General features: G+C 39.6%; 2 protein-coding genes and 1 long non-coding RNA gene across 4 annotated transcripts in view; 1 reads left to right on the top strand and 2 right to left on the bottom strand.

Annotated features, from left to right (window-relative positions):
- RAD54B (RAD54 homolog B) overlaps window positions 1–5,881 on the bottom strand; it is a 62,985-nt gene extending 57,104 nt beyond the window's left edge. Inside the window, exons 1-3 of the mRNA XM_062604595.1 lie at window positions 5,798–5,881; window positions 3,403–3,556; window positions 2,567–2,708 (exon numbers count right to left, since the gene is read on the bottom strand). Coding sequence (XP_062460579.1) covers window positions 2,567–2,708; window positions 3,403–3,540 — 280 coding nt within the window. The 5' untranslated portion in view covers window positions 3,541–3,556; window positions 5,798–5,881. The remainder of the gene's footprint in view (window positions 1–2,566; window positions 2,709–3,402; window positions 3,557–5,797) is intronic.
- A 401-nt stretch (window positions 5,882–6,282) lies between these two features.
- LOC134156515 (RING finger protein 151-like) lies at window positions 6,283–19,585 on the top strand. 2 transcript variants are annotated; one of them, XR_009961940.1, is made up of 9 exons: window positions 6,283–6,441; window positions 11,005–11,118; window positions 12,046–12,271; window positions 13,450–13,589; window positions 15,618–15,780; window positions 16,980–17,100; window positions 18,077–18,319; window positions 18,895–18,967; window positions 19,395–19,585. XR_009961940.1 is itself a non-coding variant. In XM_062604597.1 (8 exons), exons 3-7 carry the CDS (start codon window positions 12,066–12,068, stop codon window positions 18,311–18,313), a joined length of 867 nt encoding a protein of 288 aa, XP_062460581.1. In that variant the 5' UTR covers window positions 6,283–6,441; window positions 11,005–11,118; window positions 12,046–12,065; the 3' UTR covers window positions 18,314–18,319; window positions 18,895–19,585. The 2 variants fall into 2 exon arrangements, 1 of the variants encoding a protein (XP_062460581.1); XM_062604597.1 differs by having other exon boundaries at window positions 18,895–19,585.
- On the bottom strand, window positions 7,520–10,307 carry LOC134156516 (uncharacterized). Its single transcript, XR_009961941.1, has 2 exons — window positions 9,841–10,307; window positions 7,520–7,715 (listed from the first exon to the last, which is right to left on the bottom strand). It is a non-coding gene; the product is annotated as an uncharacterized LOC134156516 (long non-coding RNA).
- Window positions 19,586–22,305: the final 2,720 nt, after the last annotated feature.

Below are 22,305 nucleotides of genomic sequence, written 5' to 3'. Positions count from 1 at the left end.
TACAATAAACCATAATAATGTGTACACACAGACTTTTTCGATCTTTATTTTAATGCCCCTTTAACAGAGAAGTCTTCTTTGGCTGCAGAGTCTGGCAGTCAGATATAATTCCATTACAGTATTAATAATTATTAAAAAACCCCAAACTGACTCTGGCTTTCATAACTGGTTTCCATTACTTCTGAATTTTATACCAAAACCAGCTCTGACAAAACAATTTCATTTCACACTACAAAGAGGGTTATGCTTTACACAATGTACATAATTGCTACTTTAGCTGTAATGAATAGCAGACAAACATGACGTAAAGGGCAGAAGTTGTCTTTGAAAATTTCAGTTATTAAGAAATTACTTAAGATGCAGCAGAGCCTGATGGACAGTTGCATTACCCGTGAACCTGATGACCATACTAACATTGACATTAGATACCCTTATTTTATACCACATTTCATCACAGCTTTCAAAGATTTGCAGGGTTAGCCCCATTCTACAATATAGAAAGGCTTTGCACAAAATGGCTTGCTCAGTCACTCAGGCAGCAGCACATCAACAGAAACACCAAGTCTCACTCCATAACTTTTTGGTTATTTTTCTAAAGCAATCACAGAAAGCCCATACCAGCTGCACCCAGAATTCATGAGACTGAAAAAGCATTTAGTATCCTTTCCACTTCACAATGTTTTTTGTTGCAAAAAAAAAAAGCCCTTTTCCCAGATTATTTTGGAAATTACTCCTCTAGTTATCTTTCAAGTTCACTGTTAAGACAGAACCAGCAGGCACAAATTTTTCAGATGTACCTATAGGGAAGCAGGACCACTCAAACAACTTATCCTATATACACAGAAAATTTTCTGTAAGTATGAGCTTCAATCAGAACTGGAAGTTACAGCATGCAGCAGATAAACAGACACCCTTAAGACAGACAATTCCAACCATTATGGAATCAAGGTGATAAGTAGTCATGAAATGCTCTGTTAAAACTCCATACTTACACAAAGTATTACCAATTAAGTGAACCCTAAACCAAAGAGAAGGATCGTTTTCTATGTAATTAATTACAAGGAAACAACAGTGAATTAACTGTAAAGACCGATGTTGAAATGCCTGAGCTGGCTCCAAGAGGAATGATTTTCATCCAGCATGGTTAGCAACTCAGTTCAAGTGCAACACTTTCAAGATGCACTAAGTTCCTGAGGTCATACACCTGCACTCACACAACACAGAACATCCCTGCACTGTTATCTGTGGTCAGGGCACGTGAAAAGTGAGAAATGAAGACACTTGACCCCCCAGAGTCACTCAGGTCCATCAACACCAAGACAGACAAGGAGGCTGAATTTTCTAGATCTACAAACAGCGCATAAACTCTGGGTCACAACATGATAATGTCAGCCTCCTCTCACAGGATGAGCAGGGGACCAATAAGCCCATTTTCCGGGGGTGAAACCCAACAAGAAGAGTCAATGCGAAGGACTCTCCAGAGAACCTTACAGAATGAAGGGGGTGGCTGCCTAGTAGAGCCTGGAACTCATAAGATGCTAGAAAGGGCATCTGGAGATTGCACAAAGCTTCTAATGAGATTTTTGAAGGCAAAAGAACAAGGAAAAGGGACAGACAGAAGGTGGTTCAGGGAGAAACAAACATAGGAAAATAAAAGGAAAAAAGCAGACACCTTTTAACAGGTGACTGGTCAATATGCTTGTCCGGCAATGCACTGCACTCTACTGCCATAAGCTGTCCCATCTTCTTATAAAACTACATTTCTAAATATTTTGCGGGATGAAGGGACTCTATTCTGTGCATCTAAGTGTATTCTGTGCATGGAAGTGTAATGTCAGCAGCTAGAACTGGACCACCACACAGGACCTAGGTACCTGATGTGCCAGTAAGTGGAGAGGTTGGAGCCCATGTATACTGCCTGGGTCCATCAAAATGCATTTGCTAGTTTAGAAACTTCAGTATTTTTGTAGTGCTTACTACCTAGCTTTTTAGAGTAATGCTTATTACTGGGAGTAACAAATGAGTAAGTGCACACACATGAAGAGACAGACCCCGTTCTGCTCTGATGCTAGACTAGAGTTAGCAGCCTATGCTTGGAACCTCAAGTGTCCACTGAAGACACTGAAGAAAATAGCTCAGACTTTGTGCTGAAGAGAAACCCTAATGAATTCTGAAAAACCCCATGAATGCACTCTGAATGGTAAGCATCCTCTGTGTGAGGCCAGCAAAGTCTCCAAATTACACTTTTCCACTACTTAAGGTATCCCGACTCTCCTCTCAATAATACTGTAGATTACAGCGAAATGGCCATAGCATTCTTCTGGAAGACGCACACCTGAATACCACTGCAACCAGCTGGCTTCTAAAACACCAACATTTTTCCTTTTCTATTAAAAAAAAATAATAATTTATTTCTTTCACTCTCTACCCAGTAGAACACCAAATAATTTCACCATTGCAAAACCCTTATATTAGCAGTTCGTAAAAGCTTACTAAGTAGTGTAGCATTCATAAGCTTTAAAATTCTCTCACAATAGATGGCAGTAAATAAGAAAGAGCATCTTACCAGCTTTGGGTGTATTTGGTGTTTTCATTTCAACCATGCTACTCTTATTAACAATGAAACATTCTTTGGTAGTCGTTCCTTTTCCAGCTGACTCCACAGACTGTATAAAATTTACATTTTGATTCTGGTCCTCATTTCTCTTCTGCAGACAGATAAAAAAAAGTTCACAATAGCATTTTCTTCATGCAGTTGAAGAGAAATGAAGAAAAATGAGAAGGGATGTCAATAGATACTAATCCTCCTTATCAAACTATTGACATACATACATAACAATACTACACAAATATATGCATTCCAGTGCTCACAACAAAAATCACTTGCACACGATACCAAACAGCATTTGTATATGTAGTTTATGAACTGAATTTAATAGAAGTCTTCTGTAGATTAAATCAATAAGAATTGTGATGGGTTTTTTGGGGGGGGTCATTTTAAAGGTTTTGAGAGAAACTTCCTTGCAGCAAACTGCAACTTCATGTACTGAAATTTCATTACTGAGTATCTTTGTTTTTTAACTGCTTTTGCCAAAGCATTTCAAACATTTGATACCAACAAAGGCCAGGCCAAGATGCAATCCCTACCCCAGCTACACTGAGAACTGCATTTGTGCTCATTACTGATTATTTTAATTTACTTGAAAAACATTCTACATCCACTTTACGGAGTGACAGAAATCTACCCAAGAAGCAAGATCAAATATAATAAAAGCAAAGGTATCAAAATCTACTCCAAACAGACTCATTTAAACAGAGATTATTCATGGTGAGCTTGAATGCTGTCTTTTAGTAAAAACACTGTACAAACAAATACACTTTTCAGTGCACTGTTCAGTTTACCTCCTTCAATTTAATTTCTTGGTCCATCTCCTTAGTTTCATTCTTGAAACAAACTGTGCTATTTTTTCCTGGTGGTATGAACCTTGGCTTTTTGGATACATTTCCTAGCACTTGACTTGGAGCTGCTGATCGCCTCATATTTAGTTGTATTGCTCTAGAGGCTGGAGAGGAAGGAAGGAAGCAGATAAAGACAACTGTAGTCAGAATAGGCTTTACATAAAAATGCATCCATAGATAACAATATAAGCACTATTTTAAAACAAAATAAAAGATAGCATAAAAGATTTTCAAATAATCTTAACTCATAAGCATAGTACAACTTTATATAAAGTAGCATTATTGCAATGAATTGTTTTAGTACTAGGAGAGATTGACTACAGCAAATTCTGCAGTTGAACATTTCCCTTTTAATTTGAAAAACCAATAATGAGGTTTGCAATAGCAAGAAATGCTCTGGAGGTGTGTAACATAGGACTGCTTAACAAAGTTACACCAGGTTATAAAAAGGACAACTTGAAACACAACTGATCACCTAAACACTTAAAATGCAAATTTGAAAAGCCCATTATTAGCACACAATGAACAACAAATTCATGCATGAAGCAGTCAGGGTGCTCCTGCACTTTTTTTGACGCTACCCCGCACTCCAGTGGCTTACTGGGGCACAGCAACCTTTCTTTCCAAGATGTGCACAGTAGTGGTACTGTCAAGATGCTTTGCGAACAGGCAGACACTAGCGTGAGTACTGCTATCTCCTTCATATCAGAACAATTAGCATATATATGATGCTGTTACTAGACATAAACCACGGCAAAATGGCCTGAACTGTTGTCACTTCCATCGTGGCTGTTATTAAAAAAACAACGAAAGAGGTCTTTGTCTGTGTCAACAGCAATTCACATAAATGAGGACTACATGACAGCAGTGTTAGCATATGAACTTTAGTTAACCCTATTCAATAAGGGAGTAGCTTGGTTGTTGTAATAGGAGCAGACCTGCAGTATAAGCAACAGATAGTCACTGTGAAAGCTACAAAGTTGTCAAGAGCCATCCAGAGGAGCAGACTGCGAGTGCCGGGGCTGATCACAGCCAGCTTCAGAAGCTATACGAATTTGAACAAGTTCTTTATCCCACCCAATCCTGTAATGCATGGTGACACTTGGGAAGACAACCCAGGTGTCACCCCACAACTCCACATGAGGACTGCTTAGCGTGCCTGAAGAGCTACACTAACACTACCCCCTTAACTTCTAAAGCTTGTCACATCTCCGTTGGAACAGTGGAGTTGTGCAACTCAAAAACTGCATGTATCAGTCATTAAAGTGTTTTCGTTTCCGAATCCAGTTGGACTTTGAACTGTCATTTGGTCTTAAACCACAAAAATAGACACACTAGGTGGTTTGCAAATCAGTAAGAAATTTAAAGCTATGACCCTAGAGAATTCAGCAACTTCACTCCCATTAAATTTAAAAAGAATATTACCAGTATTACCTAACTGCAACTACAAAAAGCCATTAAGGTTTTGTGGTTTTTAAAACGTAATATTACTTCCAGCCATATATTGCTCTTTGACCTCGAAATATAAGCTTTTAAAAAAATAAAAAAAAATAAAGGCTTATTTTTTTTTTGTATCTTTACAGTACTATAAAGGAAAGGGGCCATTATAGATGTGCAACAAATGATTGACACTAGGTCTTTTAGATAGGATCAGAGTAGGTGTAGGAAGGGCAAGGAGTGCCTCCACATTACAAGTAGATCAGCTGACAAGCAAATACACCTTTTCCACACACTGATCTGTTGAATCACCCTGTACTCGCAGTACCATTAGGTACGGTTGCAGGAAAGCAGCTGAAAGTATCATGAGAAAAGTGCTGTTCCTGCCTTTATTAGCAACCTGGCTTGCCTAAATTAAGTGTACCATGAAACCACAGCCTACAACATCTCATGAATGCATCTGCTTTTGCAAGCGTTGCATTCGGCAGTATTTTTCTCCTTAAAGGCATCTGAACAGCTGCATCAAAATGAAATACATATACAAAGAGCTTTAAAAAGTTTTATACACTGGATTCAATACTGCATGCACCGAGTCCTGTTAAAGGCAGTTATGCTACCTATCTTGGCGCACATTTAACATATATTTAAGAATGCTCTCTTAGACACTTGAAGAGACATTCTCGGCACAGATTATAAGGCTAGATGGGGTTTTTGTAAGCAACTACAAAGATGCGACACAGGGTTAACTGCAGTTAAACTGCAGACGGTGAGCGCATCGCTTTGAATATCAGTATTAGCGAAAAATCTCTTTAAATTAGTAGTAATTGTAAGGATTTGGAGCAGGGTGCAAATGCAAAAGCTATTCAAATTGCTATTATCGCCCCAGCGCGCCTCAACCAACCGGTAAGAGCCGGGAAGTGTCAGGAAGGAATAGTCTTCCTGAGGGCAAGCACAGGGAATGGGGGCGCCCAGCCGGCTTTTCCGCCCGCCGGCCCTGCCAGGAGAAGCCGAGGGCCCCTCCATCCGGTCTCCCACCCTCTGCCGTACCTCAGCCACCAGCCCCGCCGCAACCTCAGCACTCAATTGTCCCGCCGTCGGCTCCCGTCAGCCGCTGCCCACCCCGCGCATGCGCTGTGAGCAACGCCGTGCTCCCGCGGCCGGCCGCGAGGATTACTTCAGCGGCGCACGCCCTGCACCTCCCATCGGGAAGATGTCGCGGTGCGCATGCGCGGGGTTGACCTGTGGGGCGGGGTTGGGCTTTCGTGCCGCACACAGCATGGCGCGAGGCTGCCCTCTCTGCGGTGGGCTGTGCGGCCGTCAAGCGGGAGCGGCCGCAAAACGAACCTCGATTTTGCGACAGCGAACGGCGACGGCAGAGGCAGCGGCGGCAGGAGTGAGTGTGGAGAGCTGGTGACTGCGGCCGAGAGAATCAGCCGCGGGCCGTCGTGGTGAGCGGCTGTCCCGGGGCGGGCTGCGGGCAGAGGCATTGCGCGGGGACCTTGTCAGGGGTCGTGGTGGCTTTGCCATCCTGCTGAGAAGATGGTGGTAAGTGCGCGTTAGTTGTGTGAGCCCCATTAGGCGCGGCCGCTTGTCGCTACGTTGCTGCTCCTATGGTTTCCAGGCCAGTTTTGTTCTCTGTGCCCAAGAGTGTTGGCCATTCCCGAGGAGTCTTCCTTCGACCTCTGCACAGTCCTTCACGAGAGCTTCTGAGCAGAGCTGTCCTGCCTCCGGTCTTGTCTCTGCGGCAGAGTCCACCCCTTTAAAACCCGAAAGGGAACTGTGAAGCATGTATCTTGAAGTGCCTTGAAGTACCTATTTCGAGTAGGTTTTGTAGCGGGACAGCAAGTGGAAGCGTTGTGTAAAAATGGTCTTTGTCAAAGTATCTCCAGTTTCTTAAGTAGTTCCTGGGAGAGGCCTTAAATTAATTTTGTATCTTGTACTGGTTATTATAGACGCTTTTGTTGCTTAAGTCAGTTTTTTACATCAGTGTAAGCTGGTATTGCTGTCCGTTTGTTCTTATCCCTTCTGGTCCCTTTCTCTTAACAGATGTTTGTGAGACTCCACAATGTAGCAGCTTGAGGAGCTGTGCTGAGGGAGGAGCTGTCTGGCAGACTCGGTAACAAATGCAGCTGCTGTCTGTCTTTCAGCCCTGGCTGGGGTCCCTCATCTCCTCTTTTGCCTCTCTTCGACAGTCAATAGAGCTTTTTCTGAGCCGTTTACAAGAAAATCTGGCCTAGCAAATCAGTGAGTAGGTGTCTGAGCCAGTTCAGGAAAGAGCCAAATTAAATATTCAAACTGATTCGAGGGAGGCTATGAATTGGCAGATAGGTTGGCTTGGGCTGCTCAAGGACAGCTGCCAATGTTAAACCTTTTCTTTTTTCTTTTTTTTTTTTTTTTTTCCCCAGTTCAGCCTGAAAACAGGCCAGTTACCCAGTGTGATAAATCAAGTGACTGTAGAAACAGCTTGTACTGTCACAGTTGAAGGGGTGAGTCTGCATCTATGGGCATTAATAGTGGCCTGAAGCAGCTTACATTGCCTGTGGCAGAGTGCTACAAGACACCTTAAAACGTTGCTTCCCTACAGAAGGGTTTAAAGCATAGTATATCTTTGTGAAATGGAAGCTCAAGCAATATAATGTTTTAATGTCACCTCATCCCTAAGCCCTGCAAAGATTGTCTGTTCTTCCAGTCACACATACTTCTGAAAAAGCAGTCTTAGTGTTGCACATCTGTAGTTCTGTCATGATTCACTCCGGCTCTTTGAACAGTTTGGTTTTGTGTTGTCACAGAGAAAAGAAACAGGTTTTAAAAATCAGAAGCTACTGTAGATAAAAAGTGCAAGTTATTAATCCCATCTCAGTGTCCTGCTTTTTACAAAGATTAGTGCTAAACAGCAGGCTATGTGATTGTGTTCCTGGGAACTACACCATATCTGTATTCTCCCTATTATTTTATCCACACAAAATCACTGTTTGAAGGTGTAGTTCAAAGCTATAGGTGCACATCTGCCTGGAAAACTGCATGGGATGAGAGCTACTAAAAATGAATATCTGTGAAGTCTGGAGGATATTTTTGCTTGTCAAAAAATATTGGAGGAAATAATAATACAAGTGAAACAATAGAAATTTAAATAGCATGTAGTAGTTCTTGGGCTTTCTGCCTTCCAGACTGGGCACCTTCAAATTCCAGGTATCCTCATGGGCGGTGTCACTGGTAATGGCCAGGTGATGTGTAAAATTCTGGACCAGAGAAATCAAAGGCTGAGCAAGGTTTGGAAATATTAGTGGAGTGTGGGAAGGCAGTGATAAATAATGCAGTTTATAGGTGCAGACGAAAAAAAGGAGTATGACAACTGGTGAATTGTAGTGGAAATAGAAGAGGAGGTTTTGAGGCAAAGTCAAGAAAAGGGAAGTTTCCGAGGAAGAGTAGAAGTACAGAGTAGAGTCATCTGCGCTGGTAGAACGCATGCCATTCATTTGGTGCTCTCCCTCTGCTTATCTGTTGACTAAAGTGCTTCTCTTTAAGTTAGCAGAAGATAAAATATCTCTGGTTCTCAGGAAATTTCTACTGGAAGAAATTTGGGACAGTGACAGCTGTTGTCGTAGGTCTCAGACTCAAAGCCACAAGGATTCTGGCATTGTGTGGGATGGTGCCGGTCCAACATCAGTCTTGAAAACGTACTGAAGTTCTTCTCTTTAGAACCCCTTTTGATTGTAATTTTTGCGTCAGAGTTCTCATCCACTCTCCATTTGAACTCCGGTTTTGGCTGGGGCTTTATATATGTATTTGTTGTGCTTTATTTTTTGTCAGGCACAAAAGTGGTTTTCCCCCACTTATAAAAATTCTCTTTCCTGCATTCTGATGGACTTCAAACGTGATAAAATATGCCAAAGAGTGTCTTGAAGACTTAGTACTCAGGGGTCAGCATCGTATATGCAAAATGTAGCTTACAGTAGAACAGAAACACTGGGACAGCAAAAATACGTTTTTGTTGACATATTATATACCCCTATGAAAATCTTTCTAAAAGCTGAATCCTCTGGGATCCTCTAAGTCAAATCAAAGTTTTAGGCTCACAGTTCAAGTTACAGAATGCATATATGCTGTTTACAGTCCTCCAGCATAAACATACTAAATGTTTCAATGCCTTTCATTAGTATTAGAAACTAGTATTTGACTTCACATTCTGCTACTGATAATAAATGTTGGTTTCTGCTTTTTAAGCTTTCCAGTGTGGTCCTTGCTGTCCTTACAGTCCCAGGTTTGTGCAGACACAGTGCTTGTTTTGTTCATGCAGCACTAGTGAAGTCCTGAATTTCCTGTCTTTGCAGAACTGTAAAAACTTATAGGGGAACAACAGCATTAAAAAGAATTGTTTTCTTGAGCAAACTGCTTTAAGTCATAAATTGTCCTTGCTGTGACTGAAGGAATAGCATATCCTAGACACCTGGAAATTTAGTTTACCTGCAGTGTTGTAGCCACAGCAGCAAAGAGCCAGATGCAGTCTGTGAAATCTGCCTGGGACCTTGTCAGGAGTCCACGTGGATTGCTCTCCCTGCTGCTGTGGCAGTGCTGTCACTAGGTCAGTGAACTAGTACGTGTCCCAACTAATCTAAATCTGGCTGAAGCATGTCTGCAGGCCCTGGCATTGGCTGTGGGAGAAACATGCCGGGAGAAAACTAAACAATATGTAAACTGTGTAGCAGGTAATGTTTTGGTACCCAACAAAATGATCACACACTAGCCCTAGAACATGCTCTTTATTAAACAAGTACAATAAAGCAAACAAGCACACTAAGCTCAGTCAGGTATATAGCTATATATGTAGTAAACAAGCACAATAAAGGGAATAAGGTGTATATATATGTATATGTATAGCACAGAGGAAAATTAGCAGTGCATCAGATCATTAGAGAGAATAGTGATTAAGAAGAAATGCATCACCAGTTACCACCTAATCGTCATCATCTGGGCCACACTTCAAGCTGGGAAGCCCTGTTGCAGCCAATGCTGGGAGTCCCAGGTAACTTGGAAAATTCCTGTGTGGTGCATCCACCCATAGGTGAGGCTTCACATTCGGCTACAGGAGGGTCCTGCTTTTATACCCTTAGAAACACAGCTGGCTTTATGCCATTCCTGTAATTGTTTATTGGTGTGGCCATGCAGTTTCTCATGATCTCACTGTTGGCTATGCCAAGAATGGGGCCAGGTGCCCCAGTGTGGCCAAATACGAAGATCATAGAACAGCTGCACGCTTATGTTTTCCTACTTCTTTCCAACAAATAGTAATAATGAATATAAATATATGTACTTCATGGAATACACTTTGTCAAAAACATACTTTGATATGTCTCTCACAGTCATGAGCGAGGATCACAGCTCTTAGTTAAGTTTCCATCCGTTACACATTCCACAATTGCAGAACATTTCATGATGGGGAATTGCAAAGTTCTTTTTTCCCTTCAGAGCAAAATTTGTCATTAGTCCTTAGAGATCCTTAAGATTGTTACATGGTTCTAATTCAGATTGAGATTCTCTTTGAATGTCACATTGCAATTGCTAGATTGCAGGGATTCAAGTGATGATGTCCTTTGTGTTTGTTTTTTTTTTTGTTGTAAGTGAACAATCATCTTAATTCTGCTGCACATTGGAGCAGTATCATTTGTCAATACAATGTACTTGACTGTGATACTTCTGTTTCAAAAATGAACTGCATAACGCACCCAGATAAAACTGGGTTAGATAAGAAACTTTCATCTTTCTAAGGAGTACAGTTTTACTATATTTCAAGTTGCTACTTTCCAATAATACTGAATTGTGTTGTCTTCAGTCTTACAAACAAAACCGTAAGGCTTCAAAATTAAATGGCAGCACATGCTCAGTTTTGTCATAAGTATCTGCGTCATTAATAACTGAAAGACTGATTATTGTTTTTCTCCCCCAATCTAGTCAGATCTCTTGTCTTACTTGTTTTTTTTACAGTGGCTTGTTTTGGAAAGCTTTGTTTCAGTGGGCTGTCAGGACAGGGTCTATTCAGCAGCTGGCTGGTTGGACATAGGACTTGGTAACTTAGGAAACAGTACTGAGCCTTTCTCATTTTTCTCATAGGCATAATAAAGCAGTGAAGAGGAACTGGGGGAAGTGTTACATGTCTTACTAATCAGAAAACTGCCTCTGAAATATTTGGACAAACTACATATATATGTAGTAAAATCTGAAAAGGTAGGATATCTTCCTTTTCTGTTTTATTCAGAAAACCTCATAACTAATAAAAACCTCTCTCGCAAGTCTCAGTGGGGTTACAAAAGTAATTTTATATGTGAAGTAGGAATGTGAAGCCTAAAACATACTCTTTTACGTGACTTCTTTGGGATCTTACTGAACTATAGGCTTTTCATGATAGGATTCTGATGAATGCAGGTTGCTGGTTAGTTCTTTACAAAGCTTTCAAATCCATTTAATCTACTCAGTTTTATAAAATAGACCATGTGAGAGAAGACAGTAGCTCTTCACGATTTCAGAATAAGCTGCAGTTTTGACTTCTTTTCTTCCTGTATATTAAGTACTACTCTAGGCATGTGGAGATTTCATGCTGTTCTCTCTGGAATAGAAGGCTACAATGAATAGAGAATCTTAGCCTTTTCAGTATGAAAGCAACATGTTAAGTGACGTGCAGTTCATAAATACAAATTCTGCTAGCTGGAAGTGCCCAGCTATTGTCTGTAAGGATACTTTTTTCTAAGTTGGTTAGGCATGATACAGAAGGCTTTAAAATGGAAAGCAAACATTTGCATTTGAGCTTCTACGATGTTTCTGCTTCAGGTAGAATTCAAGTAAGTAGAAAATCCATGTTTCACAGTGGCTGCTAGAACTGTGTTCTGTAACAGAATTCTGAACAAGCATGGCTCAATTGCCTGTCTTTGCTTTCAGAATTCGGAGGAATGGGGATTCTGACATCCAGCAGTACAATCCTCAAATTCTTATTTAAATCTTAAAGTCTCTGAAGTATGTAAGTTTTTGCATTCTCACTGTGAAGTTCTTTATTCACATTAAGTTCTTAGTGTTTCTAGGGTTGCTTCCAGGCCTTTTTGTGGATCTGGCCATACAGATTCAGGACAAAGACTGCTTTATTTTTCTGTGTTTTAATAGGCTGAAAGTGTGCGGAGAGCATGGGTTATGATATTGAGCGTTTTGTTGGCTACGTCAATGAAGGGCTATTATGCTCCATCTGCCGTGATGTGCTAGAAGATCCGTTACAGGCTCCTTGTGAACATGCTTTCTGTACTGCTTGTATACATGGGTGGCTTGTTCATCACAGTAACTGCCCTGAAGACAGACAGATGATTGACGTGTCTTTGCTACGGCCTCTCTACAGGTATACAGTAATATTGCTGTATGTTGAAATCACATGAATTTAGGATTTCTCAGTTCCGCTTGCACAGCTTTATCTCTTATCGTTTACTGTCACTCATATTGTCTTTATCCAGTGTGACTGTGGCAGAAACTGATCACTTGCATGAAAGCATTAGCATTTTCTATTTATTATAACTAACTTTCAAGGTATTAAGATTTCAAACACTTATTTTGTTTTCCACTTTTTTAAATCTTTAATCCTGTTTCTAGACATCTCTCTGAATATTATTCTGAATGTCTTCTACAGCACCGAAGCGTTCAAATACTTTTTTTTAGAGAAATCAGGCAAAGCAACTGTTGACAACAGTCACTAAACACTGTATATCTTTTTTCTTTTCAGCCTCACTTAGATACTGTAGTTGGGTTTATAATGAACAATTTCTGTAGATATAAATCCAACTTCTCACCTTTAAATCCTTTTTTAAAAATGTCTTTATCCATAAGAATATCTGTCTTGAACCACTTTGTCATGTAAAGCAGGCTGATTTCACAAGTGTCTTCCATAACTGGTCAGGCAGTTGGGCTAGATGATTGCTGTAGGTCCATTCCAAGTGAACTATGCTATTCCCAGCGCACAGAGTTTCATCAGTAGACACCGCTTGCTGATTAACCCATGCATTGTCTAATCTGCTCAGATTAACAGTTACATTGTGTTTAAAACCTTCAGCCACAGATGATAAATTTACTCCATTTGTATTCTCAGTGCTTTTGTCAATAATGAGATTTTCTGCCTGGAAAGTTGACATACAGTGTAGACAGAACCCTTGAGGTTAATTTACAGGTTGTTTGGTGTGTACTCACTGTAGTCAGTTTGGTTTGGCATGTTTAGAAACACAAAATTTAAAATGATGACTGAGTAGCCCTTTTGATTGTTATCGGTAACATCTACTGAGCAGTGAAATAAAATTAAAATAAAGATTTCATTTGCACATTTAATTTTGGAGACTGAATTTTCCATTTACACTGTTTCTTTTAAGCCTGTTCTTTTGCAATATGGAAAACAAAATATTAAACTGATTACTCACACTTTTTCGTAATGGAGATTAGAGTTTTGCTTTCTTTCCCCGAAGTTGAAAATACAAATTTCTCAGTAATGTTCCCAGATATTAGAACTTTTTTTTTTTTTTTTTTTTAATGTAGATACATGAGAAATGATTTAAACCGTCTTCAGCTACATTGCAAAAACAGGGAGTACGGCTGTCAAATGGTTTGTTCTCTGGAGTCTATAGACAGGCATGAAAGGGAGTGTGAATACAGTCAGATACCTTGCTCCAATGCCGGTGAGTAACATTTAAATAAATTGAATCCTTTATATTCAGAAAACATGTTTTCGTCATCTTTCTATCAACATAATGGCAGTAATGGCCATTATTTCCAAACAGAAATTCAAAGCTTTGGCATAATTTGCTGTTTACAGCAGTGGTTTGGGACAAAATGTATTACTGATCTATGGCAGGCATGATGGTTAGCAACAGTTTCTTACCCAAGAGCTGACCAAGATGAATGAGTATGATGGACTTCAAATTTACAAAGATATAGTAGTGCATTCGCTTTGCTTTCTGTCTTTCAGTGAGGTTGTCTTTCAATTTTGACTGCTTGTTCTGATGTCTGAATGAAGGTAACAGCACCTACACAATATTTACGAATCACAATTTACTTATAAAGCATTTGGTTGCCTGGTGCATGTGCAGCTGCTCACTATCTCCTGATTTTAACAGAAACCTATCATGGAAATAAGAATTGGTTTAAGCTAAATTCTGTCTAGAATTGTTGAGATCACGATAAGGTTTTTATTTAAAACAACCTACACCTCTCGAGGAAGAAACATACTGCTAAAAAGGATCATAGTGTTAAAATTTTATTCAAAATGTCATATATTTCTAGACAAAATTAATATCTAATTCCTGATGCTAAAAGAACAGCTAAGTCGGTTGTTGTAATTAATTATAAGAAGATTGCTCCACTGGAAGTTATAATTTCTCTCAGCAGTGACTCCTGCAGACGCTTCAGATTCACCTGGTTTACTTTCTACAGAAACAGTAGCATTTATAAAGTTCCCACAACTTATCTTTGGTGTCTGGTGTTCAGGACATGAGAGCTTTTGCATCTCTTGAACTCTTACTGTAGAATACAGTGGACTGTATTTTGAGTACCTCAATTACAAATCATTTATCAGTAAAGCTCTTCTAGAGGGCTGATAGTTCATAGTTTTCTGGGTTTTTTGTTGACAAGTTTCATTGGTTCTGTTTTCTTACATGGATTTTACCTTAAAATTAAATGCAAGTGTGTATTATAGCAAACAGTCCTCTAAACATTAAGACTGCAAACTTCAAATTTAGCGTTACATGCAGCAATAATTTATATAGTGTTCGTTTTCAGTTCTCTACATTTTAGTTTTTAATCACTACAGGTTTGTAAAGTTTGTACCCTAGCATTTCTGTGGAAACTTTCCTATTTTTGAATAATTTATTAAATGTTCATAAATAAATGTTGTTGTTTATTTATGTTGTCTGGTATGTTATACACAAGACCAACCACCTGTGAGAAAAACAAGGTTACATCCCATCTCACCCACATTTCTCTGACTAGGTCTTTGAACTTTTTTCCTAGATTTGATAAGGTAAGGGTTTTTTTTTTTAACTCATGGGCATTCTTCAATTTTAGTCAGTGTAATCTGGTGAAGCACAAGCCAGCTGCCAGTGCCTTAGCTTGGCATCAGCACTGTCATTACTGAATTTGCTTTAATGCCAGACAAGCAGTAGAAGACTTCATAAAAAACAGGATCATAGAATGGTTTGGGTTAGAAAGGACCTTAAGATCATCGCGTTCCAATTTGCTGCCATGGGCAAAGATGACTTGCGCTAGACCATGTCACCCGAGGCTCTGTCCAACCTGGCCTTGAACACTGCCAGGGATGGAGCATTTACCACTTCTTCAGGCAACTTGTTCCAGTTTTTCACCACCCTCACAGTAAAGAACTTCTTCCTTATATCTAACCTGAACTTCCCTTGTTTAAATTTAAACCTACTGCCTCTTGTCCTATCACTACAGTCCCTGACAGTCTGTCTCCAGCATCCTTGTAGGCACTACTATCAGTTTTCCAGTGTTTTCAGCTAATGAAGAAGTATCTTACTTAAAGAGTGTTTTATTACAAGTTGTGTGTGTTATAACCATTATATTCACATTCTAAAGAAATTACTTTTTTCATTGCTTTAACAGAGTGACAGTTGTTTAGCTCAGGACATTGCAGCTTGCTTGTGCTTTTGTTAGTTGTTAACAACTGGCTTGTTTTACTGTTCCCTGTTCAGGCTGTACAGTTCAAGTTGAACGTCGTAACTTAGACAGTCACCTGGCAGTGTGTGAATATCGGAGCCGTGAATGCCCCAATGGCTGTGGCTACACCATTCTCAGTGTGGAAGACACACAGCACAATTGTGTGGCAGAGCTAAGAACCGAGCTAGAACTACTTCGGTACAAATCTTCTCTTCCTTTAATGTTTGCATTAGCTTGGGCTTAAAATCACTGCCCAAAGCATGTCAAATACTAACTCTGGATTCTGGTATGCGTTATGTAGTCTATTAATTGCTTGATACTTATGGGCCAGCATATTGTTATGGGTCAGCATAGACTTGAAATTCTTACTCTTTTGATTATTTTGTTGTTACTTTGTTTTTGTCCAAGTTATTATAAATCCCAAAACGTCATTGCTTGCAGTGGAATAAGGCTGTGAGCTGACAATATACAATTACAAAATACCTAAGAAAGCTGGACAAAAGTTGGCAATTTCATTTTTCCATTAGACTATTACAGACCCAAAGTCACATTATTTAATAATTACATTTAGTTTATATTTGTACAGATCCAGAAAATAAAAACCTGTAATTATTTTGGCAGGTACAGACTGGTAGATTAAACCTCTGAGGATCTAATTTTCAATTTTTATTAAAACCCTAGCAGATTAATAACAAGTCAGTGAATATGACTCTTCTTACCAGCATCCTTACAGATGTTTCTGTAGCTTTCCCTTTCCATGATATTCCAGTTCGATTTGTTTTTTTCCTATGCTCCTTCCCATTTCTGTCTTTCAACTCGCTAAGTCTTGTGCTCATGATCATTGCTGTGAAGTCAGGCTCAGATCTGATACAAAAGCATTGAGACACAAGGGATTCCACTGCCTGGTTTCTGAACTCAAAAGGTTAATGTAGTAACAGCTAGTTTGGGGCTGTGAAGCTGTGTGAATTATTAGTTTATAATAGTTTACTTCATATTATTGTTTAATGTCCACCATAAAAGTAACAAGATATTTAACAATACTATATTATTCAGACTTTTTATCTTGACTGCATGTGTTTAGTAATACTAAGCAAGCAGATACTCTAGGTAAAAGGCAGTAAATCATTTAAAATCAGTAAATCATTTAAAAACTCATAGAATTACTTCAGGAATATGATACAGTTGTCCCCTATGTAGACTCTGTGAATGGTCACATAGTGCCCCCTTGCTAGTTTTATTTCAATTACAAAGCAGTACTGTCATGCCTCTGGAGGTGTGTCCTGCAGAATGTGATAGGAATCACATTGGGTTGTTTGGCTTCCAGAAAGCTTTCTGGAATTTGAAAATCACTGTCTTCCATGCCTACAACACTTAACAAGGTGAAATCAACTTTTTAGGTCAGAAATGATCTGCAGAGTGGAGGAGGCAAAGCATGAGATGGAGTCAAGGTTAGATTCACAGAGGAGGCATATGGTCCAAAAAGAGAGTATTCTGCAAAATGAAATTGAAGAACTGAAGGTAAATAGGATCATTTTATTTTCTGTTTTCCCCCTCTCCTAACAGTCTAATGCTTTGTTTTTCCCAATAATAGTCTCTTACTCTGTAAATGTAGTCTCATACAGATGAGAATTCCATTAAGTATGGGAAGCAAAACAGGTGTTAGCACAATGCTTTGCAAGTTAATCTTCTCTGGGGAGAAGCAGACTGAGTGCTCTATTTGTGCGGTTTATCTACTTCAAATTCATTTGGCGCTAACCTTGGTACCTCTGTACAAGGACAGCATTGTTCTGTATGTAAGATGCTGGCAAATCAGACTGAAACTCATTTTCAGTGTCTAAACACATGTGTGTCTACATCACAAATCAGATGTAATTAAATATCCAGCTCCTTTATTAGTGCTATGCAAAGTGACTTAATCCAGGGCTGGCTGACATGGAGCCCTGCTGCAGACAGTGGTATTTATGCTTTGGTTCAGCTGTGCTCAGAGGGTCGGAAAGTTGAACTGTAAACCTAATCAAGTAATGAGCAAGGCCATCTTACCTTTTCATTCATCCAGTTCTTATTATATCACAAAGTAATAACTTTTTAAAGCCCAGAGCAAGTACTTTATAGTTTACATTTTTATTTTTATTGGCTGTAATGTTAAATCCTTGAAGAATATACCTGAACATAACCAAACCCTTACTTTGGTCAGGGTCTTGAAATAGAAAATGTAAGCAGCAGCTGGGTAAATCCACTGTGTCTTACTACGTTTTGTAAGAAACCTTTTGCACTTTAAGGAAAACTGTTTTGGAATCTTTGAAATGAGATTATCTGAGAGGGTGAATGCAGGACTGTGTCTCAAGTTGTTTACATTTATTCTGCTATCAAAAAGTTATTTCAGTGTTGCTTATTATTTATAATCCCTCACCGTACATGCGTGGGAAATTCAACTTCATACCACCATCACTAGAACAGAGTTTGTTTCTTGCGGTAAATCCAAGTTGCATTTCAGAGTCAGATGTCACGAATGATGTCAGATGTTCGCTCCCTGATGTCTGCAGAGAGGCAGCACCGTCAGGAGCTGGAGCAGGCAGAGCTGGAAAAACGGGAATTAATGGAGCTGCTGAGGGGGCTGCAGAAGGACTGTCGGTTAACCACTGCAGAAGGAAGCAGGAAGCCGACAAACTTCCGCCCTCTAACACGACTAGAAAGCGTGAAACGAAAACCTAGGGAAGTTACAGTTATCTAAACAGAAGTAAGCTCAAAAAGCACTTTCTTCTATTTTCCCATCCGGCTAACTTTTCTACTTTGGATGAATGACTGGTAAACTTTACTTGGTGTCTTTTAAGATCTATATTACCCTATTTTCTCTTGGGGCATATAAACAAATGGAAGAATTTTCTCTTAGGGAACATTGGGCATTAAAGCCACTAGCTAACAAATACATTTTTAGCTAATGTTTTTATAAAAAGGGAGAAAGAGACTTGATTTAGCATCTCTTCAGTGTGTCATTTACAGGAGTCTTTCAAGCCCTTGAAAGTCAAAGATAAATAAAGATTGTTACCTTCCTGGTCCATTGTAGTTTGCCTAAGTAGTTTATGCTTATGCTTGAAACGGAAAGAAAATGTAATCATCACTAATGACATTTGGGATGTCCTTCATTGTGGGAAAAGTCAGTAATAGAATTAGTAAGTCAGTAATAGAAATTAATAGATCTTTGCTTATAGTCTGTAGAAGGTGGAAAGAAAGCACTTTAGGTTGTAATTCTCCTGCTATGTAATAGCTTCAGGTAAGGTTGACTTTTACTTTAGAGCTTCTCTAATTTCCCAGGCTGATACACACTGAAGAGACTAATACCAAAGCCTGAAGTAATAAAGTCACCCAGAACCTTTTAAATACTTGTGTAAGTAACTTGGAGTTTGTGGGAGGGGGTCTGCATTTGATTTCAAAATTTGAAGTTTTTGTATGTGCAAGTATCAGCTATTTCTACAGGGTCCTTAAAGCTGAAGACCAGCCTGTTTGGTACTCGGTATCTTTAAAGCCTGTATAAATAGGAGTATCCTTAATTTTCTTCTAGCAGGTTTAAGGCTACTTGAACATTAGTGTCCACAACAGACAAACATTTGTACAGTCACTTGGACTTCAGGTGTCTTTATTAGTACTCAAGTTTGCAGTTGTGTAAGACCCACGAATACTGAATCACAGGGGCATTTATCTGTAAGGACTGCATGAGAAATCTGTATAGTTCATTGACTTTTCTCTAAACTTCTCACCCAACCTGTTCACATGGGTTTCACTGATATAACTAAGCCGTAGTCTGTCCGTTGCAGCTCTCCAGTGGAGTCACTAGGGAAGAACCTGGCTGCTGTTTACCGAATGTGTGAAATTAGCTTTGAACTGTCAGGATAATGTGTGCAGGTGCAGCAATCTGAATAAGCTAATTTTATGGTTTAGAAAGCAAATAAACAACTGTTCATGCCTTGCTGTCACTCAGAGCAATGCTTTTATGGCTAACAGCATACCCAAAGAGAGAGGCAACAGTCTTCTGTAGCACATACACTACATTATGAAGACTTGCAGTCACAGCTGTCTGATTTCAGGCATCAATAAATCCTTCTAACTTGCTGTCTCTTTAGTACCACTGAAGCAGATGTGCACATGTTCAGATCTTGTGCATTTAAAAACTGACAGAAATAACTCTTCTGTAAATGTTTTGGGTTTCTTTTTCTGAAAGAGAACATTCATAGCAAGAGTTATGTCCAAATATTTACTTGTTTTCAGTCCTTATATTGTAGATGAAATTACATTCATTGCCAGTATTTAGATCACTATAGCAGTCTCACTAACTCGTGACATGGCACATCTCTTAAGCAACCATATTAACAATCTGAACCAGTAAAACAATAGCTGTAATTTCGGAAGACTTACATTCACACTAAACATTCAGTGGTCAATTCATTCACATCAGTGTGCATATTAAAGCTGTAGGGGGAAAGTAAGAATGAGTTTATTACCTTGTGTTCTAAATAAGTTAGCTGTTGGTGTCTGTTGTCTATGTGGCTCTATTTCAGCATTCACTCTTAATTTTGAAGCTTCTTGGCAACACCAGATTTCAATGCTGTTAGAATCAGTGCTTTTTTTTTTTTCTGTAACTGTGTGGTTCTATCATGTGAATTTATCTCCTTTGCTTAACATAAAAGAAAAAAAAGTACTTCAAAATCCTGTAGAATTCAGATTAACTGGATCATCTTTCCCAAGTTGGAGGGCAGTAACCCAATCTTTCTGTTCTGACCACACGAAAAAGCAAGTTATTAGCTCTGCGCTTTCTCCATAACTAGATCTCTGCATTTGTCTGGTTTAGGTGTTTCACCCACTTCTTTAGTTTAGTGTGAGGTGTCCCTGCCCATGGCAGGGGGGTTGGAACTAGATGATCTAAGGTCCTTTCCAACCCTAACTATTCGATGATTCTGTGATTCTATCACTAAACTCCTCCTAGTACAGGAAATAGGGTGTATTTAATATTTACTTAGCATATGGTGTGCTGTCTGTCCCCTACATGACAGATGAAACTGCATGAGAAAACACAGCCTAGGTGGTAAGGAAGGACTTTAATCTGCACAGTCTGTTTAGCTTCTAGATGCCAGTTCTGAACTTCCAGCGCTCAAATGTGGCAATACTTTGGACCCACCTGCTGCTGGAATGACCCATCAGCTTAGGTTCCCTTTAGCAGCAAAGAAGCACTTGCAGAGATATGTTAAATAGTTGTGCTAGTAGTTGATAGCATCAGATCCCTCCAGTTACTTTAAACTTAATCCCATTCCTCTGTGTTGGTAACTGCTTTGCACTTAAAACTTTCCTCTGCTGATGAACTATACACAGGATGGAGTGTGCTGAAGTGTGGTCATCATTTTACCTGTTCTGTAATTGCCTAGGCTGAAATTAAATAGCCCATTGTATTTTCTCTACTTTTAGCTTTCCCAGTCTCATGTATTACACAGCTCTCCACAGCAGCTGGCAGAAGCAAGGGATTTTTTTCTTTCAAATAGTCTGTTAATTCTTTTCATAAAAACTAAGGGTCTAAATTTAGATTAATAAATTCTTCACTGTGAGGGTGGTGAGGCATTGGCACAGGATTACAGGAGAGACATTGCTGAAAGTGCATTACAGGAGGGCTGCAGCACTGAGTTAGTGGTGGCAGTATTCTCATGCTAAATCACGGAGAGGGAGCAGACTGTGGAGCCAGGTGAGTGGAGGGAAAGAGTATATGCACTCCAGCTGTCTTCCCTGAGCCCGAGGGCAGTGATGTGGCTGCCTGTGCCACCAGGTTTCTCACTAGGGTAGACTGCTAGCCTGTGGCATTACAAATAACCTAGCATTAGAATTAAAAGGAGATTAAATCTTTATCCCCAGGTAAGTGGGTACAAAATATCATCGTACCAAACCTGGGAGTTTCACAAACAAAACTCATAGAGCATGCTGTTTAATAAAGTATGTGAGACTACAGGGTATTACAAGGAGGATTGGCTGAGGGAACTGGGGTTGTTTAGCCTGGAGAAGGCTCAGGGGGGGACCTTACCATTCTGTACAACTACCTGAAAAGAGATTATAGTGAGGAGGTGGTTGGTCTCTTCTCAAAAGTAACAAGAAGTAACCCCAGCCTTAGGGTAATGGTTAGACTTAAATGATTTTAAAGGTCTTTTCCTACTTAGTTGGTTATGATTAAACTGGGTGAGAAAGAGGATGTATTCAACGAAATGAGTATTTTAAAGAAAGTGGTTATCTTTGACAGGAAATCAACATTTACATCATCATTCTGAGGACCCAAGAGGGCAGTTACAAATATAGGTAAACTGTTTCCCTTCAACTGACTTCTCCCCTAGAGAGGTCAAATTACAGACAAAATATAGTTTCCTCAGTTTCCTTCAGCATTAAAGCTGCGTTCCCTGTTCTGCTGTGCTCCTCCTAGGCAAAAACTGCTGGGATTACTTGAGCTGGAGTGGGAACAGTGATTTTGGGGAGGCTTAGCTGAGTTTCAACAAAAGGCCTGGAACTGAGAACCGCACGTTGGAGGGCCGAGGAAGAATTTTGCTGACCTCCCAGTTAGGGTGGCAGTTTATGCTTAGTACGATTCTAGTACTACATCAACAGTCTCATATGAGAGAAACTCATTTAAGTAGCAAGCAAGAGTTTGTTGGTGTTTTTTGTCAGCACAGAAAGGAATGGAATTACACATACAACATA

Source organism: Pezoporus occidentalis, unplaced genomic scaffold (assembly GCF_034315485.1).
Source record: "Pezoporus occidentalis ecotype Australia unplaced genomic scaffold, CSIRO_AGI_Poc_V1 ctg87, whole genome shotgun sequence".
Lineage (NCBI taxonomy): Eukaryota > Metazoa > Chordata > Aves > Psittaciformes > Psittacidae > Pezoporus > Pezoporus occidentalis.
This window is presented reverse-complemented; position numbering and strand designations above follow the sequence as displayed.